This window comes from Hippopotamus amphibius, chromosome 16 (genome assembly GCF_030028045.1).
Source record: "Hippopotamus amphibius kiboko isolate mHipAmp2 chromosome 16, mHipAmp2.hap2, whole genome shotgun sequence".
Taxonomy (NCBI): Eukaryota; Metazoa; Chordata; class Mammalia; order Artiodactyla; family Hippopotamidae; genus Hippopotamus; species Hippopotamus amphibius.
In genome coordinates, this window is record NC_080201.1 from 63732901 (window position 1) to 63747755 (window position 14855).

Sequence of the window (14855 nt, forward strand, 5' to 3'; positions counted from 1 at the left end):
AGGAAGGAAGAAAGGAAGAAAGATAGAAAGAAAGAAAGAAAGAAAAAGAAAGAAAGAAAGAAAGAAAGAAAGAAAGAAAGAAAGAAAAAGAAAGAAAGAAAGAAGGAAAGAAGGAAAGAAAAAGAAAGGAAGAAAGAGAGAGAAAGGAAAGAAAGAAAGGAAGGAAGAAAGAATATGAATGTCAGCTGCCTCTCACCTGTGCTGGCATTAAGAGTCTCCGGGGAGCTGCTGACTCCATTCTTTTCTGCCCACACAGAAAATTCATACAAGCACCCTGGTTTCAGGGCATCCACTCTGATACTGGTATTGGCAGTGTTTTGAGGCCCAGCTGCATCACCGTCACCAGTCCACCGGACCCCGTACGTGTAGCCCTGAGGGGCAGGGTCTTCAGGCACCTCCCACTTCAGGGTGATGGAGCTGCTGGTCGAGGCCTCCACAGTCAGGTTCCTGACGGGGTTGGGGGCTGTGAAATTAGGAAAAAGGAACTCGTGTCAGCAGGGGAGTAGATCAGGGGACCGTCACTGGGCATTTCTGACCCTCAAAGTAAGTTCCCAGGCCCGCCTCAACTTCTGGTCCAGGAGATTCTGGTCCAGGAGAAGCACTGGTCAAGACCAGTGCTTCCCAAACTTCAACATGCATACACAACCCTGGGGATCCTGTGGAAATGCAGGTTCTGACTTGGGAGGTCTGGGCAGGGTGGGGGGGAACGAGATTCTGCATTTACACTCAGCTCTCAGGGCATCCTGAGGCTGTCCATACATGGACCATTCCTGAGCAGCAAGGATCTAGACCCACGCTTTCCCATAGACCTTCTGTAACGATGGAAATGTTTTCCCACTATCCAATATGGTAGATACCAACCCAATGGGAGGCTGACAGGGTGCCTGGGAGCCCCTCAACAGAGCTCCTGAGCATATGACATGGGGAACTAAATTGGCAATTTCATGCAATTTTAGCAAACTTAAATTTAAATAGCCACACATGACCAGGCGCTACCATACTGGACAGTGGAGGTCTAGAGCAGGGGAGCTGTCCATGTCAGGGTGACAGAGCTCACGGTCTGAGCCTCCACCCTCAGGACTGTGACACAGTGGGAACTAGCAGAAAAAGAGTCAGAGGGTCAGAGTGTCCACATTCCACAGTACCTAACCCCCCCATTGCTGAGGTAATGGGCTTCTACCCCTACATATCCCTGGTTGCTCAGGAAGATACTCCCGAATATTATGGTCTGTATTCTCGACAGTCCTGGACACTGACTGATCCTAACTCAAAGTCCCGTGGATATTCTTTCTTCATGTCATGCACATCGTGACCCAAAGGGACACTGGGCTGGCTGGGGAGTGCGCCATGTTCTCCTGTCAACACTCCACCACAGTCTATCACTGACAATTGAAGTAAATTAAAACAAGAATGGCGGCTGTCTCTCACCTGTGCTGGCATTGTAAGGCACCCCAGAGCTATTGACTGCATTCTTTTCTGCCCACACAACAAATTGATACAAGCACCCTGGTTTCAGGGCATCCACTCTGACACTGGTATTGGTAGTGTTTTGAGGCCCAGCTGTAACACCATCACCAGTCCACCGGACCCAGTACGTGTAGCGCTGAGGGTCAGGGTCTTCAGGCACCGCCCACTTCAGGGTGATGGAGCTGGTGGTCCAGGCCTCCACAGTAAGGTTTCTGACGGGGTTGAGGGCTGTGAAATTAGGAAAAAGGAACTCGTGTCAGCGGTGGAGTAGATCAGAGGGACCGTCACTGGGCATTTCTGACCCTCAAAGTAAGTTCCCAGGCCCGCCTCAACTTCTGGTAAAGGAGATTTTGGTCCAAGAGAAGCACTGGTCAAGATCAGTGCTTCCCAAACTTCAGCATGCATACACATCTCCGGGGATCCTGTGGAAATGCAGGTTCTGAGTCAGGAGGTCTGGGATGGGACCGAGATTCTGCATTTACACTCAGCTCTCAGGGGATCCTGAAGCTGCCCATACATGGGTCACAGCTGAGTAGCAAGGATCTAGACCCGTGCTTTACAGTACACCTTCTTCAACAATGCTGGTCCAGGCTGCTATAGCCAGGTTCCTGACAGGGTTGGGGGCATAGAATTGGGAAGATGGGTCTGAGCAGGGGAGTAGATCAGTACCGTCCCTTCCACTACCCCCATCTCTTGTCCCTATTCTAGAAAGGACCATTCCCATGGGCATCTGACATGGATCACTGTGTCCTCCATGGAGACCTCCCCCAGAAGCTCACAGGAGTCGAGGTGCAACAGCTTTGTGTGGGCAGTGAACTCAGGCAGGGGTCACTCACCAGCCGCCCTGGCCCCTGTACAGCTGCACAGGCCCTGCAGAGAGCCCAGAGGGGGAAAATTAGACTCTGAGCCTCACTTCCTTCCATCCAGGTGACACTGCCAGCCAGCCACACTCCCAAACTCTATCTGGACCCTGTGAGTCACAGTGCCAGAGGGACAGGAGGAACACAGCACAGTATCTCCTCCCCCAGACTGGGCTCTGACAAAGGTCACCCCCAACGACCTTCTATCTTTTCTGGGTGTGTATGTGTTTGGTGGGGGGAGGGGGGGGAGCTGGGCAGGAGCAGAGTTCCAGGGACCCAGGAGCTGGGGTTGGCTTCACCGATAAGGCAGGGAGATAAACTGAATGGTTTCACTTCCCATAAAATACAGCCTTGGAAGCCTAAGGGCAGGGATCAACAAACTGGAAATGAAGCAAGATGCTGAGGCTGGGGGCCAGGAGTCAGACACCCAGTCTGAAGGAGGAGGCTGGGGGCTTGGACCCCTGGGTCTGAGGGAGGAGGAGATGGGGGTCTGGAAGCCCTGGGACTGAAGGAGGAGGGGATGGGGATGGGACTCCGGAGTCCGAGGGAGGAGGCTGGGGGCCTGGATCCCTGGGTCTTTGTAAGCACACCTGATTCTTGCCAATAACCAGCGTTTACTCCCTCAGCAGACACAGCAATACCTTAAGAGCTCAGGTGTAAGACTCCTCGCCAACTTCCCCCAACGTAGAAGCCTGTTTCCTCTTCCAGGGAATTATCAGCCCCTCCCCCCGCAGGAACCCCGTCTGGGACCCCAGCATTCTCTTCCCTCAAACCCAGGAGTGGCTCCCCCACCCACCCTGCTCCCTGAGACCCCTGCTCCCCCGGGTCTGGGAACACTCACCAGCAGCACCAGGCTCCCCCAGACCCTGAGGCGCCCGCTAGCCCAGGTCATATCTCCAGACACTGCCGAGGGACCCAGGTGTCCCAGCACGGGACCTTCCACCTGCTGGACTTTCAACGCAAGAATATCCCTTTCCCAGTCCAACGGTGAGGCCACAGGTCAGGGCGGGAAGGGAGGAGGAGGAAGTGCAGGTTTCCAGCCCGAGAGCTCCTGGCCCCGCCCCGCCCCTCCGCCTCAGTCCTCGCCTCCCTCCGCTAGGCTGCCCCTGGCCCTGGGGTCTCCCCTCCAGCCCCGCCTCTCCTCGCTTTCTCTCGGGCGCGCGGTCAAGGAGCGGCTTCCCGCTGCTGCGTGTATGCGCCGCGCAGGTCCCAGATGTTCGGAGCGGGAGGGGCGCCGGGAGAAAGATGTTCATCCCCCAGGTGGACAGTTCCGCATCAGGTGGACAGTTCCGCACCAGGTGGGGCTGCACTCTCCCGTCCCGCCTTCGGACTCTGCCCCTGGAAGCGCGCGCGGGCCCTTCTGCTGTCCCTGCCTTCCGCCAGCGCGGACAGCTCTCGCCAGAGGAGCCCAGTACGTTCCTGCCTTCTGGCCTTTGTACACCGAGGTCTGCCCGCCAGATACCCCTTGCTGCTCCTCCTTCAGGATTCGTGGACCACCCTGGGGCGGACCTGCCTTCTTAGCCCGGTCAGAACCCTGCACTGTCTCTGCAACACACTCCAGGCCGTCTGATTTTGCAGATCCATGTGCCACATTCTACCTGGGCCCTTGAGCAAGTGGCTTCAATTCGAAGTGACTCAGATTCCGAATCTACCAAAATGGGCACAATCCCTTGTAAATATGCTGCAAGGAATGAAGGCGTTCCTATCAAGTCTTAGAACAGTGCCTGGCCCTTTGAAACCATTTGATAAACCGTAGCCACATTTATCTTTGGTTCATCCGTAGGGCGCCCGTGTCTGGAAGGCCTTTTCGGGGTATCTTTGTTGCCTTACTGATGATACACTCGGGCTGCCTTGATTTCCCACAGAGTCTGCCAGCGAAGAGTGGGTACCAGTCACAGGTCTGTGTAATCTGGAGCCTCATCCAACCTCTCGGGGTCTCTTCCTCTTGTTTTTGACATGTAATTTAAAATACTATCTACCAGGACTTCCTAGGTGGCGCAGTGGTTGGGAGTCCGCCTGCCAATGCAGAGGACATGAGTTCGATCCCTGCTCCAGGAAGATCCCACATGCTGCGGAGCAACTAAGCCCGTGTGCCAAAAAAAGAATAAAGGATATTCAGTGATTAAAAAAAAACTATAAAAAAAATACTATCTACCTCAGATACACAGCTGCAACCCGCTTTGGCCAGTTCTGGAGCCCTGGATATCTCAAGTTTCCCTCTTTAGAAAAAAGAATTGAGCTTTACCATCTCAGTGGACTTTGATTGGAAAGGGTAGAAGTATCTCTGTGCTTCTTACTATGTATCAAAGGGTTTGGAGAACCTTGCTTGACTAGAGGGTTTGGAGAACCTTGCTTGACTAGAGGCATTTTCCTGATTGATGAAAAAAAACAAAAACAAAACATTTATTCTCACCTACCCCCGTTAGGTTTTTCATTGTAGTATGCAGTGCTTGATAAAAATAAAACTTTAAAAATAACTATCTACTTCCAAAAGTTGTGGTGAATCATGTTGAGGTAATACATGTGAGTTATCTTTTACTGTGGATGAAATTCCCTCAAGACTTCATGGCTTAAACAGCCATAAACGTGTACTGTCTCTCAGGGCCCATGTGCTAGGAGTCCAGTGGTGGCCTGGCTGGGTGGATCTGGCTCAGGGTTTCTCGGGAGGCTGCAGTCAGGATATTGGCCTGGGCTGCATTTATCTGAAGGCTCTGCTGGGGCTGGAGAATCCACTTCCCTGGGGGTTCCCTCACACGGCTGCTGGCAGGAAGACTTAGTTTTGTTTTGGTTTTTTTTTTTTTGGTTTTTTTTTTTTTGTTCTTCAGTAACTTTATTTTTTTAATCTCTTTATTGGAATATAATTGCTTTACACTTTTGTACCAGCTTTTGAGGTACACCAAAGTGAATCAGCTGTATTTATACATATATCCCCATATCCCCTTCCTCCCACGACTCCCTCCCACCTTCCCTGTCCTGGCCCTCTAAGGCATCTTTTCAAGTTTTTTTTTTTGGGGGGGGGGTACACCAGGTTCAATCATCTGTTTTTATACACATAAGACTTAGTTCTTCATGGTGAATCTTGCGTGTCCTCGCAACATGGATGCCAGCTTCCCCCAGAGGGAATGATCCAGGAGAGAGAGAAGCTGCCGTGTCTTTATGGCCTCATGAATTCACAGCTATTCATTACCCTGGTCTTCAGTGTGGGAGGGGACAGCACAGAAATATGACAGCCAGGAAGTGCGGGTCCCCGGGGGTCATCTCAGATGCAGGCAGCTACCCCATCACACTCGCACATAGTCCTCATGTAATAAACACTGGCCTTGTTTTGCCACTTTTAGTAACATCAGTCCCCACTTGTCAAGCACACGTCACGAAATGGGACGGAAGGAGAGGGAATCAGCACTTATTGAGCTGTTCTGGGTACACCTCAGTTCTCTGACCTTGTCCCCATTCAGAAGAAGGAGCTGGGGCCCAGTTTTGAGACCCTACTGTCTCCTCAGTCTGTTTCTTTTCTTTTCTTTCTTTTGGCTGTGCCACACGCTTGTGGGACCTTAGTCCCCCAACCAGGGATTGAACCCAAGTCCCCTGCAGTGGAATTGCGGAGTCTCAACCACTGGATTGCCAGGGAATTTCCAGCCTGTTTCTTTTAGGATGAGTACTGACAAATGTGTTTGCAAGGACCAGCGAATCTGCACCTTCCCCACACCTAAGGACCATCGCTTTGACAGTAGGGCTCGGCTGTTCTTTCCAGGTTCCTGTCCCCGTGGGGCTCTGCTCACCTGCACCCCCAGTGCGGCAGGTCACAGAGGCAGACTGGGCCCTCATTCCATCCCAGACGGTTGTGATGGTGGCTGAGTAGGACTGAGCGGGCCTGAGTCCTGACACCCTCACGCCCCTCCCACAGGAAGCATTGTTCTGGGAGTCCCACTGCCTGCCCACTTCCAACTCAAAGGCCTCATAGCCTCCTCGGGGGCAGGACCAGGTCAGGATGACCCTGTGGCCCCCCGAGGCACTGATGCAGGTGATGGTGACGGGGTCCGGGTCTGTGTGGGCGGAAAGGGGAATCGGTCGGCTCCATCCAAGGGGGCTTTCCACCTCCGCGCTCCCCACCTGTCAGGCCAGTGTTCTGAGAACCAGCTCACCCCTTCCTTCCCCCAAACCAAAGTACCCCTTCATCCCTCATTTTCTGTTGTCCCCAGATGGACATGCCCACTTAAACTACAACTCCCATGAGCCCTTGGACTCTGGGTCACTGCAGCTCAAGAAGTCATGACCCCATGGCCTGATGGGATTTGGAGTCTACTCACCTCTTACTGCCCTCAGGTCTGATCTAAGTTACTACCTGGCCCTTTACAGGAAAAGTTGACTGGTCCATGAACTACTTATTTTCAGCTGCACTTTAAGGTTCACAGCAAAAGTGAGTGGAAGGTACAAGGGCTTCCCATATACCCCCTGCCCCCCGTCATGCATAGTCTCCCCCATAGACAACATCCCCAAAGAGGTACATTTGTTACCATTGATGGACACGACAATCACCCAACGTCCGTACTCGATTCCTTTTCATGGCTGAATAATACTCCACTCTACAGACAGGTGACAATTTGTTTCTCCCCAGCTGATGGACATTCAGGTTTCCACATCTGGGGCTGTTAAAAATAACACTGCCTGAATATTCACACTGTATTTCAGTTCTGTGGAGTATACCCCCAGGAGGGGCCGAACTCTCTTTTCACAGACTCTGTGACTATCCTCTCCCTAGCCCGCTCCAGCCACCAACTTTGTCCCCTGCTCCACCACCAGCTCACAACCCCCCTTCAATCTTCCCAGGAGTGTCTCACTAGTTTTGCTGCTCTGTGGCCATCCGTCTCTCTGCTCCATGCTTTCCTTCCTCGTGTGGTTCAAGACCTGAAGCCCTGTTTGTTCACCATCTTGAAACAATTCCCTGCCTGCCTTCAGGTGTTTACCCAGCACCTACAACTTCCTGCAGGTGGGACCACAGGCTGAACCAGTACCGGGGACTCCAAGGGCAAACAGCCTCTTCCGGTCCTGGCCAAGCTCGCGCTGCGGTGAGGAGACAGACTGGGAAGGTAACCACAGAGTGACATGAAATGGGCTGTAATGGTGAGAGCACCAAGGAAGCATCTGTCTGTTGGGGGAGGCGATGTCGGGCCTGAGTCCGTGCAAGCGCAGGACTTGGTCAACTGAAAAGTTGCGTTGAGAATTCATCACAGGGGAGAGCCCACGTCAGGGCTAAGAGGGAGGAGAGGGCTGGGGCAATCTGGGGGCATTTCAGTGTGACCAGAACTCTGTGTGGGAACGGGACTGCAGGGAGTGACCTTGAATCTATAGTCAGCCTGCAGGGTGGTGAACACATGGAAGCTGGGAGAGGAATGCTTCCTGGATCAGGCAAGGAAGCTCTGTGCTCTTTTCTCACACCTTTGCCCTGTGTGCCTCTTCCATCTGGCTATTCCTGAGTTACACCCTATGATAAACCAGTGATCTAGTAAGCAAAATGGTTTTCTGAGTTCTGTGAGCAGCTCTAACAAATCAAGCCAACCGAAGGAGGGGATCTTGGGAACCTCTGATTTATAGTTGGTCAGGAGCACAGGTTAACAATCTGGGCTTGTGATTGGAGTGTGAAGTAGGGGGTGGGGGTAAAAAGGGGCAGACTTGCAGGACTGAGTCCTTAACCTGTGGGACAGTGTCAGAATTGTGTTGACTTGTAGGATACCCAGCTGGTGTTGGAGACTTGCTTGCCGGTGTGGGGAGCAAGCCCTACACTGGAATTGAGTGCAGAGTCATAATTGTTTATCATAATGAAACTCTGAAGGATAAACAACAGGGTCCTACTGTATAGCGCACAGAACTATATTCAGTATCCTATGATAAACCATAATGGAAAAGAATATTAAAAAGAGTGTATGGGGCTTCCTAGGTGGCGCAGTGGTTAAGTATCCTCCTGCCAATGCAGGGGACACAGGTTCCAGCCCTGCTCCAGGAAGATCCCACATGCCACGGAGCAGCTAAGCCCGTGCACCACAACTATTGAGCCTGTGCTCTAGAGCCTGTGAGCCACAACTATTGAGCCCATGTGCTGCAACTACTGAAGCCCACACGCCTAGAGCCCGTGCTCTGCAACAAGAGAAGCCACAGCAATGAGGAGCCCACACACCACAACGAAGAGTAGCCTCCACTCACTGCAACTAAAGAAAGCCCGCACACAGCAAAAAAGACCCAACAAAGCCAATAAAATAAATAAATTTATAAAAAAAAAGTGTATGTATACATATATGTGTGTTTGTGTGTAACTGAATCACTTTGCTGTATAGCATAAATTAACACAGCACTGTAAATCAACTATACTTCAATTTAAAAAAAAGAAAATTAAAAGAAAAAAGAAAAAAAAAGAAACACTGAAAACAACCCAAATGATTAGAAACACCAACATTTAAAGATGAATTATGGGGAATTCCCTGGCAGTGCAGTGGTTAGGACTCGGTGCTTTCAATGCCAGGGCCTGGGTTCAGTTCCTGGTCAGGGAACTAAGATCCCGCAAGCTGTGCAGAGTGGACCAAAAAAAAAAAAAAAGATGAATTATGCTAGTGGTTGCCTCGGGCTGGAAGGGATGGGTGATTTGTAAAAGGTGCAAGATCTCTTTTTGGGGTGATGAAGATGCCCTAAGATTGATTGTGGTGATAGCTGCACAACTGAATAAACTAAAAACCGCACGCACACTTTAAGTGGGCAGTTGGGTGGTATATGAAGAGCATCTCGATAAAGCTGCGATCAGAACATATTTTTCAGGAATTGAACATAAATGCCTTCACAAAGAAGAACATGGTCACAGCACAGTGATTACAGACTACAATGCTGTATTATAAACTTCAAAGTTGTTAAGAGATTAGATCTTAATTGGTCCCACCACAAGAAATGGTTGTTATGCGATGCCATAGAGGTGCTAGCTAACATTACCAGGGTAATCATACTGTGACATACCAATGTATCAAGTCAACACTAGTACACATTAAAGGTACACAGTGTTATATGTCAATTATATCTCAATTTAAAAAAACAGAACATGCGGTTCAGACAGATGGAGGCTGGAAACACAGCTCCTTAGCACTTATCCCTTGGGTAAGGTTGTTTTGGGGGGCCTTTAGGAGGGGAGAGGGTGCTCACTTTATTCTCCCCCAGTTAGTCTGTCATGAGCCTCTCACCCCTAATGGCTGACAGAGTGATGAGGACCTGGGCAGCGTAGCAGCTAGACATGACCACCAAGTGGGTGTGGGGCTGAAGGAAGGCATGCCAGGCCAATGTAGCATCTGAGATTGTGAAGAGCAGAGCACCCCCACCCAGAACACCTGCCTCATCTGGCCTGAGGCCTTCCTCTGTGGTGAGTGGGGATCCTGGCCTGAAGGTGTGGCAAGGACTAAAAAACAAGGGAGGACTCTGAGAGTCCTTAAAAGCACATTTTGGATGTAGAAGTCTCCTCTCTGTTGTAAGAGTCCCTAAAAATCATCATGGATGTTGAAGTTCCCTCTCTGCTATGAGTCCCTAAAAAAATGACATTATGGATGTAGAAGTCTCCTCTCTGCTATAAGAGTCCCTAAAAAAATCACATCATGGATGTAGAAGTCTCCTCTCTGCTTTAAGAGTCCCAAAAATCACATCATGGATGTATGTTTCCCCTCTGCTATAAGAGTCCCTTAAACACATCATGGATATAGAAGTCTCCTCTCTGCTATAAAAGTCCATAAAAGCACATCATGTCTGTAGAAATTGAACAGGGATGGAGAGCAGCTCTTCCTGTCCTCACACGCAAAACCTGAGGCCCAGAGAGGCAGTGGGCTGCCCAGGTCACAGCCAGGACAAGGGCCACACCCAGGTTCTTTCTTCTTTAGTACTCTATTCCCACTGTGTTGCTACCTACCCCTTCCTCCAACTACCCTCTTGACTTCCCTCATCTCCTCAACCCTCTCCTCTCCTGATATCGTGATTGTAGTCAGTTGAACTGTGGCCCCCAAAGAGAAATGCCCAAATCCTAAGCCCCAGTACCTATAGATGTGATGTTATTTAGCAATAGGGTCTTTGGAGATGTAATTAAGGATGTCAAGATGAGATCATTTAGGTCTACCCTAAATCCAAGATGATCTCGAGATCCTTAATCCAACAACTGGGCCCTAAATCCAACAACTGCTGTCCTCAGGAGAAGACAGATTCACAGAAGAATACCATGTGAAATGTGACTGGGGCCAACAGGAGCTGGAAGACTCAGGAAGGACCCTTCCCTAAAGACCTGGAGGGAGGGCACCCCTGCTAACACATGATTTTGAACTTCTGGCCTCCAGAACCATGAGAGACTAAATTTCTGTTGTTTTAAGTCACCTAATTTATGGTAATTTGCGAGAGCAGCCATGGGAAACTAACACATTGAACAGTCTCCTCCTGGCCTCAGATGTGTAAAATCCTCATCTGTACAATGGGTATAAAGAATCCCCACCGTCATCAAAGGACCCTGGAGGGGGGTGTTATTCCATATCCCCTAAGCCTTGGGTACCAGGACTGGTCCACAGAGAGTCTGCTGTGGGTACAGTTAACAACACTGCGCTGTACACATCAAAACGTGTTCCGAGGATAGATCTCACAGCAAGTGTTCAATGCACAACACTGAATGCACTTAATGTCACTGAATCATCCACTTAAAACTGGCTAAAACGGTAAATTTTGTGGGGGAAAAAAAAAGAAAATGAACCATTTGCTGTTACTGTGACCACCCCTCCCCAAATAACGCAGATGTCGCCGTTTCAAAGCCCACTTTACTTGGGTAACAGAAAAATAAATCAGGGCCAAAGGGAAGGGGCAGACACACGTGGAGACCATGTGGGATCACAGAAGCAGGCGGGGGGGCTGGGACGGGCCCAGGATGGGTTGAGGGGTCTGGAATCTGGAATCAGAACCAAGGAAAGGCGGTGGAAACTCAGTAGTGGATTCGGAATTCCAGAAACGGTTCTGTGTCTCTAGATGGACCGGCACCAGCAGATGGGAGTCTGGGGACCTGGCTCCCACTCCCAAGGGTGTTTCTCTGGCCTCACTGGTCTGGGGGTCCCAGGTCCTTGCAGGACGAGAGGGGGTGGACGTCTGCCTGCCTCGGCCCCTAGTTGGACTTGAGCCTGGGGCTCTGGAAGGCTGACAGGCCTATGAGGACCTGGGCAGCATAATAGGTGGTCATGATCACCAGGTGGGCATGGGGCAGGGGATAGGCGAAGGTGTTCCAGGCCAGCACAGCATCCGAAAGCGTGAAGAGCAGGGCACCCCAGCCGGCACTCCCGCCCCTGGCCAGGCCACGCCACAGCATAGCGGCCAGGACCAGGGAGTAAGCCGTCAGGGGCAGGACCATGTCGGGCGGGAGGTGCCAAAGCAGGAAACCATGATACGGGATGGAAACCAGGAGGACAGGCAGCAGGAGGCCAGGCTTCAGGGGAGTAAGGCCAAACGCCCAGATGTAGAGCAGGTGGGCCATGGCGAAGGCAGCCATACCTGGAGGAGACACGGGGGGGGGGGAGCCTGCTAAGCCTCCTGCTTCCTGGCATCACTTTGTTGCCCTCAGAGCCTGAGGGCGAGGACTGTCCCCAAGCACCCGCTCCCACCCTGGCCACACCACTCCATCTGCCGGGATTGCAATGCCGGCTTCCTTGGTGGTCCCCTTTCTTCCTGTTCTCGGCACCAGGATGACCTAAACACACACACTGCGTTCCATCCTTACTCTGCTCAGAACCAACACCCCACCCTGCTCAGCCCCTAGTTGGCTTCACTCACCAGGCACACCCAGTCCAGGGCTTCTACACTTGCTGCCCCTCTGTCTGGAAGCGGCTTCCTTGGAAGGGCACCTGGCTGGTACCCAGCCCCCTTGAAGACATTACCTTCTCAGCAAGGCTGCCCTTGACCAGCGTACTCAGGACTGTAACCCCTGAACACTCATGCAGCCTGAGGCAATGCTGCCCATGCCCTTGTGGAAGGAGAGCTCCGCGGGGGATGAGGTTTGGGTGTGTCTCCCTCACTGCCATCTGTTCCTGAGTGTCCTCTGCATTCCAACCGGCTCAAGCACTCAGCAGACACTCTACTGGGGAGTCACCCCCTGCACCCCGCCCCACCCCCACCCAAGGGGTCCAAAAGGGACAACACAACACAGCCCCTCTCACCGTAGAGGAAGGCCTCAGGCCAGACGAGGCAACAGTCCCCCACGGCTGAGCACAGAAGGGCCCCCTGCAGGAGCAAGCTGTAGCTCCCGCCGGGGTGCACAGTCCGCAGGAACACCGCCAGGTGGAGGATGGGTAGGCACTTGATCAGGGCACCGACCCAGGACGGCTGGTTCTCAGGGCTCCAGAAGAGGAAGTAGATGGCACAGGTGAGGAAGAACGGGATCAGCCACCTGCCCACATGCTTCAGGGGACGAAGGGGGCCGCTGAGCTCCTGGAACCCAGCCCAGCCCCCAGACCCTGGGACCAGGCTCCAAGAACCCTCCTGGCCTTGGTCTCAGCCAGCTCCCAGCCCTCGGGGGTCAGGCCCCAACCAGCCAGGAGTTGGGGGTCGGGGCTTCCACCTCACCCCGACCCAGGGACGCCAGCCATGCTGTCCCGTGCAGGAGGGCAACTGCACAGGGACCAGGACGACCAGCCTCATAGAACCCCGCCCCCCACTTCCTCCAGGTCACTGGGTCCCCAGGAGCCCAGGCCCAGCTCCCCCCCCCCCCCCCTCAGTGGCTCTCACGTGAGCTGAGAAGCAAGGTTTTCCAGGCAGCCCCTCTTTCCGGGAGTCCATGTCAGCCTGTGACCCCCCTAAAATGGCCTGCATGTAGGCACTGGTGGCTTTAGGGGTGGAGGGGACAGCGTGTGGTTACACGTTAACCCGAGGAGCGTCCTGTGGACTCTGGGACTGATAACAGGGCCCAGGGGGATGCTGTCCCCGCCCTGGGGGTAGCCCTGCCTGGCACCTGCCGATAAGGTACCCCTTTGGACCCAGAGGCCTCTCCTCCTCCACAGCCCCCTGCCCCTGGCTTCCTCCCCACCTGGGGAGCCATGGCTGCCAACACCCCTCCCATTGTGCTGTGCCTGGCAGGTCAGAAGGGCACAGGGTGCAGAATTCCAACGTCCTCCCCTTCACGAGTATAGGGGGAAGGGCAGGGGGCCATCGCCAGAGTCCTGGCACAGGCGGGCAGCCTCCTTTCTCCCCTTGCGGTCCTCGACCCTGGCCTTCCCTTGGGAGCCCGCACCACCCTCGGTGCCTCCACCACAAACGCCTGCTGAAGCAACAAGAACTGAACCAGGAGGCCACCGCTGCTGTGCCGGCCCTCAGCTCCAGGAAGGCTGCGCCCGCGCGTCCGCCAGCGCACCTGGTACGTTCTTCACCTCTCCGTCGGAAGGCCAGGACCCGCTGGGCACCCACCTGTCTGGCTTGGTTGGCTGCCCCCAACCACCACCGCGCCACCAAGGGGAACGGGCTCAGGGGGTGCGGCTCCTGCAACATGGCTGGGCAGGGGAGCGGGCACCAAGTCCCACATGAGGCCGAGCAGCGCTCAGCTCTTCCAGGAAACCCTTCCCGGTCTGAGCAGAAGCTACCCCCACCAGCAGAGCAAGGAGGCCGAGGACCCAAATTCCACACTCCGAGGGTCCCACGCCAGAGGCCATGGTGTGGGCACAGCTCAGGCTCCCCAACCCCACGTCCCAGAACTCAAGGTCTGAGCAGCAGGAGTCTTCAACTGTCTTCCTTTATTTGTTTATATTTGCAATATGAAACAGAAGCTCAGCACGAACACACGCACACTCACGCCAGCCTGGGGAGAGGGAGCTGGGACAAGGTCACTTGGCAGCTGGGCTGGACCCCAGACCCTCGGGAGCAGGAGGGGGACCCCAGCCAGACCCCCGCCCAGAGTCCGTGGGAGATGAGGGGTTCTCAGGGAGTGCGCCAGGGCCCCGAAAGAATGTCACTGGGGAGGACCCCTGGGACCAAGACCCCTCGCTCCCTCCCACAGAGCTGGCTAGGCCAGGTGGAGGGGCTTTCAGCTCCCAGCCTGGGTCAAAGTGCAGGGTCCGGGGCAAGAGGGTTCGGGCAAAGGCACGACCCCGACTCGGGTCCTCCCCCAAGGTGGCCCTGAGCTGACAGGTCGAGTGTGGGTGTGGACATCTGCACCGGAGGGCGGGGGCGTGGGGGGAGGGGAGGGTGGGTGGCAGCCTCAGGACCCCCCCCACCGCAGCCCCCGTGGGACAGGGTAAAGGCCCAAGCCACCGCCGCCCAGCCCGGCTTCCTTCTGGCTCCCCACCTGCCCACGCTCTCCTCCCTCAAGATATATATATATATATATATATATATATAATATATATAATATAGGTCTCTCTCGCTCGCTCTCTCTCCTTTCTCTCTATTCGACTCTTATCTTTATTCTAGGAGACAAAACTCCGTGATTTCTTTTCTCAGTGCACATGGGGGTGGGGTGGGGGTCTGTCTCCCTGGCACCAGCCTCCTGGGAGTCCA

General features: G+C 53.5%; 2 protein-coding genes across 2 annotated transcripts in view; both read right to left on the reverse strand.

The window, feature by feature from the left end:
- Nucleotides 1-3219, reverse strand: part of PTPRH (protein tyrosine phosphatase receptor type H) — a 32997-nt gene extending 29778 nt beyond the window's left edge. The window contains exons 1-4 of the mRNA XM_057710926.1: nt 3169-3219; nt 2304-2337; nt 1429-1695; nt 197-463 (exon numbers count right to left, since the gene is read on the reverse strand). Coding sequence (XP_057566909.1) covers nt 197-463; nt 1429-1695; nt 2304-2337; nt 3169-3219 — 619 coding nt within the window. The remainder of the gene's footprint in view (nt 1-196; nt 464-1428; nt 1696-2303; nt 2338-3168) is intronic.
- Nucleotides 3220-11126: 7907 nt separating this feature from the next.
- On the reverse strand, nt 11127-14793 carry TMEM86B (transmembrane protein 86B). Its single transcript, XM_057711121.1, has 3 exons — nt 13095-14793; nt 12527-12767; nt 11127-11864 (listed from the first exon to the last, which is right to left on the reverse strand). The coding sequence occupies exons 1-3, from the start codon at nt 13176-13178 to the stop codon at nt 11482-11484; spliced, it is 708 nt and encodes a 235-aa protein (XP_057567104.1). The 5' UTR covers nt 13179-14793; the 3' UTR covers nt 11127-11481.
- Nucleotides 14794-14855: the final 62 nt, after the last annotated feature.

What these genes read in the sequence shown, in the direction of transcription:
- TMEM86B (XM_057711121.1), bottom strand. Translation starts at nt 13,178, where the DNA reads ATGCAGGCCATTTTAGGGGGGTCACAGGCTGACATGGACTCCCGGAAA. An exon ending in AACCTTGCTTCTCAGCTCAC is followed by an intron (nt 12,768 to 13,094) that starts GTGAGAGCCACT and finishes CGTCCCCTGAAG; the next exon opens with CATGTGGGCAGGTGGCTGAT. An exon ending in GCCTGAGGCCTTCCTCTACG is followed by an intron (nt 11,865 to 12,526) that starts GTGAGAGGGGCT and finishes TGTCTCCTCCAG; the next exon opens with GTATGGCTGCCTTCGCCATG.